This window comes from Lytechinus pictus, chromosome 4 (genome assembly GCF_037042905.1).
Source record: "Lytechinus pictus isolate F3 Inbred chromosome 4, Lp3.0, whole genome shotgun sequence".
Taxonomy (NCBI): domain Eukaryota; kingdom Metazoa; phylum Echinodermata; class Echinoidea; order Temnopleuroida; family Toxopneustidae; genus Lytechinus; species Lytechinus pictus.
Genome location: NC_087248.1, coordinates 3,170,526 through 3,186,132, shown reverse-complemented (window position 1 = coordinate 3,186,132; position 15,607 = coordinate 3,170,526). Strand labels below are relative to the sequence as shown.

At 35.1% G+C, this 15,607-nt stretch overlaps 1 protein-coding gene across 1 annotated transcript; it reads right to left on the bottom strand.

The window, feature by feature from the left end:
- Positions 1–378: 378 nt before the first annotated feature.
- On the bottom strand, positions 379–15,306 carry LOC129259172 (uncharacterized). Its single transcript, XM_054897474.2, has 13 exons — positions 15,108–15,306; positions 13,682–13,802; positions 12,203–12,304; positions 10,558–10,622; positions 9,873–10,051; positions 9,139–9,200; positions 7,718–8,591; positions 7,210–7,320; positions 6,453–6,551; positions 5,728–5,920; positions 4,834–5,097; positions 3,691–3,819; positions 379–2,785 (listed from the first exon to the last, which is right to left on the bottom strand). Exons 1-13 carry the CDS (start codon positions 15,166–15,168, stop codon positions 2,673–2,675), a joined length of 2,373 nt encoding a protein of 790 aa, XP_054753449.2. The 5' UTR covers positions 15,169–15,306; the 3' UTR covers positions 379–2,672.
- Between the last annotated feature and the right edge of the window lie 301 nt (positions 15,307–15,607).

Below are 15,607 nucleotides of genomic sequence, written 5' to 3'. Positions count from 1 at the left end.
ATTTCGCCAAGTACCTACTATTTATCGGGTATTTTCTTTCGGGGATATTACGCGTAGTTTGCTTTCAGACCGCCAAAATACCTGGTATTTTCTGATCGGGGTAAATTTCCCGATCAGAGAATACCTGGAACTGGCGAACTTCGAGGCGGTCTGAAACCACCTAATCTCTCTCTCTATTGATGCTGGAAATTAAATACACATATTGTAAATTTTGCTATAGAATCCCCCTCCCTCCTCTCTCTCTCCACCCCCCTCCCCTCTCTCTCCCTCCCAATCTCTTTATTTCCTTTAATCTGGGCCTTCATTCATCTCTCCTATCCTCTGCTCCAACCTTCCGCCCATCGGCTATATAAAGCTACAAATATTAAAACCTGTACATTTTAGTTGTTATCTATTTTTGGCACTTTATTAGAATATACAGACTTTCTCAAGAGTCAATTTCAGCTGGTTATTCTCTGTCATAAAGTACTACTATTAAAGTCATACAAAAACATGATTTCATATTTTGATGGAAAATCTTTGAAACAACATTAGCACATTAGTTTTTTTTTTGTAAATCTGTGAGAAAATGACATTGCAGGGTAACTTTTCTCTCACATTTTAAGCACTCATTCCATACATTAAAAATTTCAGATATTAATTACATGTACAAGTATTTGATGTTGAAATAGCATCTCCCTTATATTGCAACATATCCTGCCTCACATAACTACATACAATAACAGTAAGTAGAAGGAGAATTTACACATTGCCAGCATAACACATATCATTTCAAGAAACAATTTTAATTTACCAGTAAATAAAAGTTCCTCACAACTCCCTGATTAAATTCCTGTTTTGATTATATCGACCTGCATCAAATTGTTTAATGTGTCTAATTTTACTGTATTATCAGAATTAACAATTGTTGAATAGACTTATTGTATAATCTAATCAAACTTATTGCTGAATGATAGCAGGCAATTTTGTTCATCTCCTCTTCAAATATGCAATCATTTAAGAGTGACCTGAATAAAAAACTTTATTCTTGATTAAATAGATAACAAGTAATACTGATGGTTAAAATGACCTTAAAAAACTGGATCGCGATTCATTTTTAAACAGACATTGATTCAATATCCTGGTTTCATAAAACTTGATGGTAATGTCAGATAAAAACTTCTGTCATAAACTACTGAAATGGAGACACTTAATTGGCTGACAGCAAATTTGACATTGAATCTGAGCATTCCAAGTTTCATGAGAAAGAGCACCATGGACACACTGTGCAGGGGCCCTGGGCCCCTGAATCCCCACTGGGTGGGCTTCAGCCCCCACCCCACTTTTTTCAAAAACCGTGTACAAAACGTAAAAATTACCATCTCATTGTGATTTTTTGCATGGTCAGCCCCCCCCCCCCCCCCCACTTTCAAAACCTTTCCTCAGCCCTGCATATGGTCATAATCTTCTTACTATACACACAGTAAATTTATGAGTGGGGGTGGGGGGGGCATTTCATAAAGCAATTCCTCAGATGAGTTCCTTCTCAACTTTTACAAACTCATGAAATCTTAGCACCTGATAGGCTCAGAGCAACATCATCAGTGAAAATTGCTGTCAAGATGCTTTGTGAAATGATTTTATGATACTAGTACATTATGTCATTAACATTGACCTGAATAATTGTAAAGAAACAATGGAAATAATCATGTAAATTCCATTATTCCCTCAGATAGGCTGTCAAAATTATATATTAGGACATTTTTGTGATTGCCTATCAGGTAGAGTAATGGTCCGGGAAAAATTTTTACTTCTCAAATTTGATAAGCATATCTGGTGGGAGTTTTATAAAGCTGATCGGTAAGATACGCACGTATGACTGGGACATGTGCTATGTCAGCTACAAAGGGATACCTAGATCATTCAGCATGAAAAACGGTCACAAGTCATGTGTAAAGCAATTCCTAACTTGGAAACACCCACTTGGTTGTAAGGTAAAAGCTTTCAACTGTTCTGTTCATTCCTCTGCAAAATAATTGCTACACAAAATAAATTTTGTGTAGCAGTCATAAAAAATGTGGAGAAAATCGCAATGCAATACCAGGAAAACTATTCCCTGTGCTCTCATAATTTGACGTTCTGACTTTGACACGAAATGTATGCACTGGTGCTGTTTGGTAAGATAGTTCTTTTGGAGATGATGTGAAACAGTCAGTCCTCTAGATGCTAGCTTACTTTAATACAAGCTTCTACAATTTCCTGGCTGTCTGGTTAAACTAAACCAAACTCTATCATATATGAGATTCACCATATCAGCCCATTGAGGCATATAACGAGATGCGTGTAACATAGGCTAGTGTATGCACCAGCGAATAATTCATCTGTAAATCCCCATCATTATATTGATCATGGAAAAAAATATCGTACTGAAATTAAATGGGATAACAACCCATAGCACTCCACAAGTAGATGTAGTGATACACACCAGTGTATAGTTTATTTGTATTGTACATCCCAATCGTTTTCTTGAGAAGGGAAAATTTTATTACACTGAAATCAATTTGTGTTCAATATAGCATTCCTCAATATGATGTAAAGTTATACACCGATGTATAGTTCACCTGTATATCTCAATCATTATAATGACAAGGGGGAAATGATAAAGATGATGAGGTTTTATGATAAAGATGGTGTTATCTTGAAGAGTTTGACAGAGCAGCTTCACGGATATCATAGGATGATCCTGCATTGAATTTAAGTGGAACTACGCCCTCTGTGTCTGCTGAAAGAACAATCCAGCGAGATCCTGGAGTGAAAAGAAAGAAAGCAAATGAAAAGAAGATATTTAAATATCTCAAGAGAGAAGAAAGAAAAAACTTGCAAAATTTCATTCACCTGACCAAGTTGTTGATTCAATCTAAATTTACTTTAATTTCTCAATAAGATGTGTGATCTCATCTAAGATTTTTGCCTAAAGACCAATGGGAATACCAGTTTGCCTCTAGAAATAACTCCATAGCAAGACTCAAATAACAGTATATTTAATAACATCAAGGACAGCTTCTCAATTCCCAAGAGCACATCGATCTCCATTGGAAGACAATACCACAAAGGGGAAAATCTCCCTAGAGGACATCTAACCTAACCAATAACTCATTCAAGGTTACTCTGAATTACTGAGGGAGCTGTCCTTACAGAGAGAACAATCTTGAACCATTTAATAACATTATGGTAGCTGACCTTACTTTGATGAAAGCAGGTGGCATATGAATAGAAATTTGAGTTTTCAATACAATTTTATTTTACAGGTTACATAAAAAATACTATTCCTGCTACATTGTATGACTGGTTACAGTATACATGTATGTAAATTACGAACACAGAAAATTAATCTTTTAATACTTGCATCTTTTGTGACACAGAAAATTACTCTTTCAATTCTTGCTTCCCTTTTGAAAAAGAAGTATAACTCTCATAATGGTAATATTTTACTTATTAAAGCTTCGTGAGATAAACATAGGATGAAGTTTTGATTACCGGGTGTCTGTTTCAGTAAGACATAAAACTATAGTAATTCAACCATTAATGTAACTACCATGGAAACCTTAATTGTAATTGGCTGACGAGTCCTTTTACATGTACCATGGCATTTACCATAATGGCAAAGTAACCATAGTTGTAACTCTACTCTGAAACTCTCATACTACTCACCAACATTGAATTCAGCCTGTTTCAGGTGGAAGACATCAAGTATTGGTTGAAGAGGAAGCAAGCCGGACTGAAGGAGGAAACATTTCTGGAAGACCTGGCCATCCCTGATTAACCTGAGTGTAACATATGCTGTGAGAAATAAGAAAATGGTCTTATCCTGTATTATATCTGTTATAATGATAATCTGAGCAAGTGATTGATCTAAACCTGTCATGTGACCTAAGATAGCATTCCAATGTCACTTCAGGAACCACAGTTCCAACCACTTCCTCTAATGGCCATACATATTTGTTCATTATTTTTTTTTTGTGGAGGATAGGTTTGTACAGTAAGGGTGTTGCAATTACATATGTTTTATGTGTTGAACATCAAAAGTTAAAAAATTACTGGGAGGCTGATGTTCATTGGTGTCTGTGAAATGAATGTATGGTTCAGCTAGTGTGTGTGAATGTTAGTAACTTATGTGAGGTAAATGGGAACCTGGCAGGATTAATTCCTTGAATGCACCAAGTGCTTTTAGCAGCTGGCGCTAAAGGCAGGGTAATATATAGTGTGCCATCGAATAGACCACTTAAAAATTGGCACCTCATAAATGCTACATATCACAATTATTAGAGTTGAAATATACTCTGTTATCTAGCAGCTGAAACTTGTGAAGAGAGTCACAACGTTTCGTTGGCTGCTGCTCAACTTTGTCAAGTGATGAAGACTTTGGTGCGAGGGAGGTTACAGCATGTATGTGGACATCGGAGGGATCTTGCCGAAAGCGCAGGAAATCGCCATACATCGGTGAGTGTGTCGGATTGCGGACGTGGGTGCTGACACACTCACCGACATACATTTCCTGCGCTTTTGGCGGGATCCCTCCGACCATTGTAACAATCAACACCTGTGTTTCTCAGCTAATCAAAATCAAGGAATCTTGTTAGATCTGATTATTTGCCTCACAAATTTGCTATCAAGCAATCCATTGGTTCCATGTTTAAACATCAGTCCCACATACAAAAAACACCCAATGATATGGTGATGATCTAAAAGGAAATGAAAGTGATGATGGTGATAATGGTAGATAAAAAGCAGAAGCACAACAGAAAGATAAAGAATATAAGATCATGAGACACAAAAGAAACTGTGAATACATACCAGCATTTTCAGGAGTTGGATACAAGCAACTGTGGGTTTCTTTCGGAGGCACGTCTAACTTCCGCCCACTTAACGGGTCTTTTAACACATCATCATGTTCATTATCCTCTTCTAGCACTTCAATCCCTAACCTCTTCCCCAGGAATTTTCCATTTGCATTGAATGGCAATCCTCCAGGTAGGAGCAGTGTTTGGAGACCATCATCATCAGCATCTCCTGGACGTGAGGTTGCTCCTTCATGATAGGATGATGTGCTATCAACAGCTTTTGTAAAATGAAAAATAAAAACAAAACCTTCCAAAATAATAGCTATCATAATAATACTAATCATCATCATCATTATCATCATAATAATAGCAATGTGACTTATTAAGTACCAAAATCCCTTTGTATAGAGCTCAATACACATAGAGAATTATAACAATAAACAAGAAAAGGTAAAAGCTTCCCATGCAAATGTGTTTGTAGAAGTTGATTATTAACCTGCACCAGTTATCTGTTTTCTGTACTGCATATTGTATGTTCTTCTGTGTTCTAAACATCAAATTATGTATTCTTTGGTGACATGTAAAAAACGAATGATAGAGAAATTGTACGAAATGTAAATCTTAAAAAGAATTTAAGTTATATAATACATGGACTGCTGTATGCAGTTAAAGCTTGGTGAACACATGCTAAACCCTGCAAACAAATTTGTTTGGCAGATGTTTAACTGAAGAACTATTTTGTTTTATCAGATATTGCTTTTTATTGTAAAAAAAATTCTCTGTATTCTTGGTAATTCAGATTGTCAACCTTAAAATTGTGTTTTCCATTAAATTTCTTGATTCATGTGATCTTCTTGAATACTGTGAGATTTTTCTGTATTGCAGAAAACTCAGGACTTGGTAATACCTTTGGCACTTGTAGATTGGCCTGTAGGTACATCAACAACCTTGAGAGATAGAAGCCTTTCCTCCTGAGAAGATGGAAGAACACCCCTGAAAGAACCATCATCTGAAATGGGCATTGTCACAGCGACTAGAATACTGCCCTCTATGTCAGGTATGGAACACACACCCACAGGCCTCTCAGTCTCACCAAGCTCCTGGTATATATAAAAGGTGATTATTGTGTCTATGGTAGTCATAAAGATGCAACAAAATGATTGTGGGATATCTTTGAAAAGATAAATACCAATTTAAAGAAAAGATCATGAATGAATTTGAACAGAATCTAACAAAATGACCATGAGGTGGTTTTTTTTGTAAAACATAACATAATATTTGCCAAATGATTCAGGAAGAAAATAAGTTTCCATTTTTTCCAAGGTTTTTCATAATACATCCTGACGTGTGATTATTCATGTTGGTGATTTTCCGCACATTTTAAGTATTTATTTATTTTCACTTCAGCCACTTTTCATTATTTTACAATGTTTGGCTACAAAAACTTAATAAATGCAATGAGACTACCAACCAATGGAATCATTAATATATTTCAGAATAACTGGACTTTGAATCGTAAATTGTGTTATTCTTACTTGAATAGTGAAAAGTATCATAGTATAAATATCTTAATTGCCACTCCCCCCCTGCAAAAAAAATAAAACAAATAATAACATTGATAACAATACTTACAATTGTTTGTGGCAACCTCTGTAATGTAGATTTATTGAAAGAAAACAGGGAGAGTGTTCTTTTGCTGTGACTAGCGATGATTATTACTCTTCTACTTGCCTGTGAGTAAAGATCAGATAGATATCTAAACTGAATGTTGAATTGCACAAATAATTAAAGGTTATTTTACATTGCTGCATTATCAGTTTGTTAATGTACATTCTTCTTAACTTGTTGACAAGTGATTTCTATTATTTCCATTGTCTTTGTACAGGAGTATCTGGTTTCAGAAGGCAACAAGTTTGTAAAATACAGGAAAATGTATTTGCAAAACTGGGTTAAGCACTGCGAGACATCTTTAGGTGTGTCAATACTAAAAGAAAAATTTTTTAAATGTTACTGATACCATAATTTAATCTCTTATGTATTGAAAAATAAGCACAGGCGCTATAAAGTTGAATTAATGTTTTGATTTCCTTAATCAATACCCATTGATGCTGCATGGATTAGATCATTCAATAAAATCAGCAATAGACTTTATGCACTGATGTCATAGCTGCCATGGTCGCCATCTTGGAGACTGTAGCCATTGCCTTGCGTGCATTGGTGATCTGCAGCTGGCGCATCTCTGACTACTCTGTTTATGTGTATTCCTATATCCTCTGAGGGAGGGCGCCATGAGATTATGATGTCATACGCAAAAGGTCTATGGGCGGGGTGCAGCAGGTGGTTTGGAGGTGTAGAGGGACTGAACATCATTATTGAGGGGAAGACTTACTTGATAATGTATGATAGAAGGTGTGATAATACCATGTAGATCAATATGAGAAATAAACTTCTTGCTCTTTACATCAAGTAAAGTCAATCTTGCACAGCTTTCTGCTCCTGGCTGGCTCAAATAAAATAAAATAAAAAGAGACAATAAGTATGATATCAATTCATGATAATTATTAAATATATCATTTCATGTTCATTCTTTCCCCATTCTTTACATGTTCCAGAAAGTCAGTGGTTAATGTAAATTCCGGGATAGGGGGGGGGGGGTCTTTTTCATGTATGTCATGTTTCTATAAATCGCCTTAAATTCTTCAACTCAATGTTTCATGACATTGAATATTCATTGATGTTTTAACAAGTTTCAAAGTCCTTAGACTAATCTACTAGGCCAAAAATCTCAAAAATTAATATTGCACTGCAGTAATGACAGCCCTTCCACAAAGACATGATTTTTTTCTTTTAAAAATATGAAAGCTTAACAGAAAATTAAGATATTAAAATAGTCCTACCTCTCTTGCCTGCTTGAACTGGGGAACTCTGAATGTACCATGTGATTTCAAGTGAGTCAGATCCACCATTTTGTTTCCACTGTCATTTGAAGACACGTTTTCCTTCCTACCATTCAAAAACTGAATCTTGCTTCCTCCTATACAGATGCTTTCCACATTGGTACTTTGTGATTTCAAGTCTTTGGTCAGGTGATAGTGTGGCTTTTCTTCACTAGATTCAGCTTGGTAGATACTGGTCCTGACCTGATGGATGTTCATGGCAGGACAGGCAGGAGCCATTGGCTTTGGACGATCCTTTGTTTCATCCAAATTAGTACTGTTGAGAGTAGTACCGTTGCTTTCCATGTGCCTTTCAACATTCCTAGTTGTATTATCAGCAACATCACCCACTTTACATTCTTTGGTCAGAGCCAGAATGTCCATCATGTCTATCGGCCCTGTCTTCTTTTTCAATGCTTCCTCCACTATCCTGCTTGCAAGAGATTTGCCATCTTCTGTAGAACAGTTGCCATGGCTACCTCTATGATTAGGGGATTGCAATAAATTATCACCAGTATCTAGTTCTGTGGAAGATGAACAATCTACTTTATTTCCTTTGGTATGAGAGGTTTCAAGGTTACCATTTGCATTCAGTTTCTTTATTTCATGGTCCAAACTGGAATGGCTGGGACTAAGAGGCAAACTGGACCTGTTCTCACAATCCACAGAATGAGAACTTTTAGCAATGTCCTTCCCCTTGAAATCATTCCCTGCAATGTCTGGTGAAAACAGGTCAGCGGAGAGCTCAGTGACTATCTTATGCAGTGGTAGTTCTGTTGCGATGGCAATGATGTGATTTGAGATGGGCATCAGAGAGCACACAGAACCAATGTTTCTGTAATAAGACAAAGACAAAAGATAGAGAGAAAAATTGCTATATTTGTATGTGAGAGAGATTTTGCTTAAATTCACATCCATGCACAATATTCATCTTCATTGACAAATCCATTTTGATGATGATAATTGAATAAGAATCAGCCATCCTAGATCTGTAACACAAAACTTTATGTCTGATCATTATCATTTGTTGTTATAATTGTAGATTGTGGTCAATGCAATAACTCTTATGATTAACTGCTATGCTTTGTGTAAAGAGGCCCTGAAATTTGCTAATACAATTGATCTTGCAACAATGTAATTTTTTTTTGGTACTAATTAATAATAACTTTCATGACTTAATTTCTTTATGTAAATTGGTGAATTGTTTAGACATGTATATTGGAGATAAAATTATGTATACTCGCTTCAGCAATACTTTAAATTTGACAATTTTGAGAAGAGCTACATTAGGTCTATCAAACAATGCTCTATGATCTTGTACATTTTTATGTCATTGACCAGAAAACAGGAATGATTGTATGTTTTATTTGAGATTAGCATACCTTTCCATGAAGGTTGACTCCATGCTCGTAACAGCCTCAGATTCAGTATTCATTCCATAAATCTGTAAGAAGAGGAAGAAAATCAAATAATAATTTTATAAATTCCTGAATGGGTGAAAGATAAGATGGATGTATTGTGTAAGGTATGATAGTGGCACATTAAACTTGATGCAATGAATCCATTGCCTACTGAAACCAGGTGATCCCACATACAAAGCCTATGGAAAACAACAGTCGACAGGATGAGGAGACAACAAAAATCATTGGGGTTTCACAGGTAGATAAAAATGATGATTCCTATCATTTACAAACTATTAAGCAATTTTTTTGGAAAATGACCCCCTAAAATATTTGAGATCACCTATTATTCTTCATCATGGATAAGAATTGAATTGAGAGGATATTTGATAGGAACAAAAAGGTTTTCAGTAACCAAAGTCACGAGAAGAAACCTTGTGGGAGGCCCACAAACATTTGGAAGGGAGACCATAGAAGAAGATGCTTCATACGGACTCGAAGACAGAATAGCTTGAACAATTCCCATTAGGGAATGGAATGTTCAACAGGTAGATAGAAACCTTGAGGGAGGCCCACAAAGATTTGGAAGGGAGACCATAGAAGAAGATGCTTCATACGGGCTCGAAGACAGAATAGCTTGAAAAATTCCCATTAGGGAATGGAATATCCAACATCAAAAAAATGGAACAAAATTGCCTCCAAATGCACATACTCACTTTGAGTTGATTACCATCAGACAGAATCAGGTGACATCCATCCAGTGTCCAGCATGCAGCAGTTATGTCCAGTCCATCGTCCAAGACAGTACTAGTCTTTCCACTCTTGATGGTGGAGAGGATGACCTGTGACTTGGTGAAGACTACAATGAGTGGCAGGCTTGGGTGCCATACACAACCTGCATGGAGTTGACACACAAGAGTTGGGGTTTATGAATTGTATTTAGAAAGTTAGCTTTCAAAATCAAGCTAAATTAAAGGGGTACTCCGGGCTGAAAATATTAATATCTAAATAAATAGGGTAAAATTCAGAGCAAAATGCTGAAAATTTTATCCATCTCTCTTTCGAATCTTTCTTTCTTCTCTCATTTCCCCAATCTCTCTTCATTTCTCTAATTTTTTCTACCACCCACACCCACACTCAATGTGGGTGTGTGGTTGGTAGACCGAGATGCAGAGAGATTAATGGGTAAGAGCCAGGTACAGGAACCCATATACAAACCAGTTACACCCATATACCACAAGAAAAGACCCTCAGTAAATGTGTAAAGTCATTAATAACTTTTTAAGAACAGCTTTATGAAACACCCACCAGGCTTGGGAAAATGAGAGGTGGAAATTAGAGGTGGATGCTCTTTTCTCTATCAGAACCACATTAGAAATATTTAATGTAATCAAAGCCTACCTTTTCCATGCTCTCTGTGCTCTATTGTGTGTAATTTCCTGAACTCAGCATTGCTGACAGACGTCCTAAATAAAAGAAAAGTATTACATAAAATAGGAACTGTAATAGGAATATGTGTGCACTTACAGAAACTGCCAACATCCTATACGATGAAGCGTCCATCATGCACTATGGGACATTCGTAAGTTAAATGTTAATCATTCGAAGACAACAATAATGAATAGAACATAACATTGTAGATGTGGCTACTTCCAGGATAATTAATGTACCCGCTGCAATATCCTGATTTCTAGTGTTACGTGTTAACTAACTTCATGGTGAATAACAATACTTTCAATTTCGAAGAATGTAAAAAATATGTAGGTGCAATAAAACCAGGGTAAGTAGGCTGCTAAAAAACCTAGAAATTTATATCTAATGATATTTGAGCAAGGACAATTATTTTAAATCAAAGATTTCCAAATTGTAATATACTGATCAGTAATTTTTCTACTAAGTACAAGTCCTAGTGTGGAAAAGGTTCATCGTGGTGAAGGATTGAGTAGAAGAAATAACCAGTTGTCTCATGATGTATCAAACGTATTAGCAAAGCGACGTTTCGTCTGCAAGCTGTTGTTGTTGTATAAAATTCATAATTACAAAGTATGTTATCTAATCATTAAAGTACAAGTCCTGTTGTATAAAATTCATAATTGAATATAAAGTGATTGATTTGTTTGTCAGTATCAACACCTGGCTCCATCACTTCCAGCAACGGTTTCATTTGAACTTCAGAGTTGATGTTGGTGTTAAGAGCATGAATCAACCTAGTTCCAACACTGAATATGAAACTATAAAAATGCTATCATTTAATTCCTTGATATCACACCTAGTGATGTCAGTTCTAGCAAGTCTCACTTCAAGTTTGGTGATGGATTTTTGTGTCAAGAGCATGAATCGGACAGCCTAACTTCGCTCAAGCACCTGGTTAGTAAAACAGATACCAAGTGCATCATTGATTGTGAAAAAAACCCTAGTAATATCAGTTCCACCACCAGTGGCATTTAACAAGGTGGTTTGCAAACCACAAGTCTTGTGTAATTTTGAGATCAATAAAACATGCAATATGATCTTTTGACTCCTAGATGACCTATGAGTATGACCCATCATCCTCATGGACATATTTATTTCTGTTTTCTTTAGACAGGGTGGTCTCTTCAGTACATAAAAACTGCTTTTTGAGAGAGCCCCGTACCTATAAACATACATAACAATCATAATACAGTGATAAACAATTACAGAATTAATTACAAAGGAAAACTACATGCAATATAAAATAAATGAAATTCAAAAGCATATCAAATTAACAATACACAATAAATACATAGAGTGATCTAAATGTGACACAGAAATAAAGAAATGAAGGCAATTTTAACAAAAACTTGAGTATTTTTCCAACAAACCAACAGGGAAAGTGATTATTACTAGGTCTCTGCCAAACTTTGTTCAGGTGAGACAAGTGAGTCCTGTGGCTGGTGTAAAAGTCGGACTAACACTAAACACCACAACCAGCCAGACTACACCTGCTGTCAACACAGCACTTGAAATCACCCAACCACTTCCCTAAACTATGATTGAATCAATGACATATTAAACACATAAATACCTTGATTCTACTGCCCAGATGACTGCACAAGTCTTATGTTGCACGGCTAGGTAGTGTGTTCCCATTGTTTGACATGGACTCCATGAACATCCTGTAACATCACTACAAATTGAACATAATTGAGAGTTTTAATACCGAAACCTATTTACTCTAAATAAATTAAAACAAAAACACAGTCCTTTAACTTATAAAGTGCAGCAATTTTATCTAAAAAACTATTGTTCTGACAATTGTGGGATTTAAAATCTTGGCAGTCGTTCACCTGTACATTATACTGGCTTTACATGAACTCATGGTAGGTTTTGTATTTAAAAAAATACTTCAGTTTTATTTCCCGAGACTTTATTTTTGAAAAAAAAAAGGTTTATTAATATTATGTATTACTTTCAATGTCTCAAACCCAACTACAGTTCTGGTTAAAGCAAGAAATATGAGTCATTAAAATATATGAAAACACAGCTGAGTTGTTTTTTTACCTTTGATGAAAAAAAGCCAACTAAATATGCTCACAGTAATTCAATGATGTTCAAAAACAGATATAAGGCCTATTAATAATAATAATAATAATAACAATACTAATACTACTACTACTACTAATAATAATACTACTAATAATAATAATAATAATAATAATACTACTACTACTACTACTACTACTACTACTACTACTACTACTACTACTACTACTACTACTACTACTACTACTACTACTACTACTACTACTACTACTACTAATAATAATAATAATAAAAATAAAAATACTACTACTAATAATAATAATGATAATAATAATAATACTATACTACTACTAATAATAATGGTGGATTTTAAAGTGCAAACATCTGTCAGGCATGATGCTCATGGTGCTATATACAATCATAAAAATTAATGACATTAATCAAAATTGTCTCACATTTTATAATTTTATAATTTCATGTACGCACAAACTTTCAAACATAATGAAACAGAGCTAAAAACTGGAGGAAATTGTAGACAGATATGACTTAGAATGATTTACAGAAACATTTCTTTTTTAATCAAATTTATATCAAAACATTTAGGCCAATTCAATGTTATTGATTTGACTGACTTAAATGAATAAATTACAACATTTTGATAAAGAAAATACAGTTACATACAAGTGAAGAATAAAATTACAAGAAGAAAATATATGTTTTAAGTAATTGTTTAAAAGAAGTGATGGAGGAAGCCTGGCGGAGAGAAAGAGGAAGACCATTTCACAGGGAAAAGCTATGGTCACCCCAAGAATGATTGGATCTAGGAACTTTGAATAGATTAAATAACCATTTAAACTAAAAACAGAAAAGACATATTTATTAGTAGTTCTATCAATTTGCTATGAAAATCAAATTCTTGTTATTCTTCTATCAGTATCATGTGCAGCAGTTCGATCCTATTATGGGACACCAAAAACGTTTCCTTGTTTAATTTTTTTATTTTCAAAGTTCTTAAAATTACCTGAATTTTCCAAGTGTTTTTGTCTCATGCATTGATGGTATCTGAGATTCACTGTCTGATATTGTACTCAGATAAACACCTTCTCCATCAGTCCACACACATCCAAGATCAGGATCCACAGCTAAAATGAAAGAAACAAGAATAGTCAAGATTCTCTCTTACTTTCTCCACTCATCCAATGTACAAGGCCTCCCCTTATAATGGTGATTGCTTTTACTTTTAGATTCATTCGTTCATTTGATTCCCCCCGTTTCATTAGAAAAAAAATCATTTCAAAATCTATTTGTAAGAAAAGGTATTTCTTTTCTTCTTCATTCTTAAATACAAAGTCATTGTGGAGTTAAGTCAAACTGGCACTCTCTGGCAGTGGTATTCACAAAAGCACAATTCACATAAAGTGCTTGTAGAGTCTAGAATCTAATTATAGTTGTTTTTTTAAAGCTAAGGCTTTCAAAACTAATCCCATAATCCAGAGGCAGAAGGATAAATAGTCCCTCCAGTCCAGACAGTGTCAAAAAATTGAATTGAACTCCAAAATGTAAAGAATCTTTACACACAAAAAAAAAAAAAAAAAATTATCCCACAAAATGGCTGTAATTTAATTACGGCCATTTGTGAGGGGGGGGGCACAAGGGCCGGTGACGGTCAGCTTGGTTGCACTTTCAATGACCGATACCCTGGTGTAATCATACATGTACTTGCTGATGATGTCTCCTTGAGAAGTTCTCCCTTCAGAACTTCTAGAGATGCTATTATTAAACCAATAAACGCAACTCGTGCATACACGAAAGAGTGGCAATATTAAATCTTGTTCTCTGTTAGTAGCTAAGCTAAGACTAAGAGATGCATCTTGCAGATGGCCACGTAAACATTAGCAAGTTTTTTCCCCATCTTCTCATTATATTTTTCTCAGTTTTTTTTTAGTACTCAAAATCACACATTTTCTTTAGGGTTTTGAGCCCAAACTTATGTAAATGGACTACAAATTATACAATATCCAATATGATATAACCTTCTTCAAGAGCATCAAGAGCAATTTATATCATCAATTTTATAGAAAGACAAAGAAGAGGGAAAGTGTGGCTTCATATCATCGTACAGACTACAGACAACAGTAAATAGAATTAGAAAAAAGTGATGCAGTTCTACTATAATTTTAGACTAATTTAGCCTAGGTTCTTGTGTCTAAATAATAAAAAAATCCATGGAAGTTTTGCGGGTGCTGTGCCTTGTACTTTCCTGTGCACTACGCCCGAGTTGGAACCTTGAGATGCTCCTGGCTACCTAACAATGCCAGTCAAACTCGAAACAAAAGTGCGAACACGAATCTTTACAAGAAGTCAAGATGCAATACAGATTTTGAAGCATGTGGGACTACATTAACATACGGTACGTTAAGATGCGTGAATATTGCTCATGCTCTCACCATTATGTAATATATTGTTTCCATTAAATCCATAGGCAGTCTTCAACTCCATATTCGCCATCAAATCCTATTTTCTTATGAGGAAGAAAGGGTGCAAATATATGCGCATTGATCGAATTATAACACTCCTAGATCCTAATTTCATTCAAGCTGACCGCTTCCCCCTTCCTTGGTTTAACAGGTATGTTTAATCCTTCGCATTATTTCAGTAGATTTAATTTCTGTAAACGTTTTGTATGGTATCTGTAATATGGTCCTGCACTTCATCTTATCATGATGGGTTTTATACATAGAGATATATATACTAATAACGCAATTATTATACATCTCTATGGTTTTATATTATCACGGCAACCATTATCTCCAGTTAAAAATAATGATACATTTATCAAAGAATAGAAGTCTATGTCCCCTGTGTCTGTGATAATTTTTTTCACAAAGATTTTCCCGAGTATTTCATGATATGTTAACAAATCAGCTTTATTTTCCCGCAAAGTAAC

Excerpts from the sequence above, each read along its gene's own strand:
- LOC129259172 (XM_054897474.2), bottom strand. The coding sequence starts at position 15,168 with ATGGCGAATATGGAGTTGAAGACTGCCTATGGATTTAATGGAAACAAT. Across the intron at positions 6,552-7,209 it reads CTTCTATCATACATTATCAA|GCAAGTAGAAGAGTAATAAT; the intron begins GTAAGTCTTCCC and ends CTTTACTCACAG. Across the intron at positions 2,786-3,690 it reads ACAGGCTGAATTCAATGTTG|GATCTCGCTGGATTGTTCTT; the intron begins GTGAGTAGTATG and ends TTTTCACTCCAG.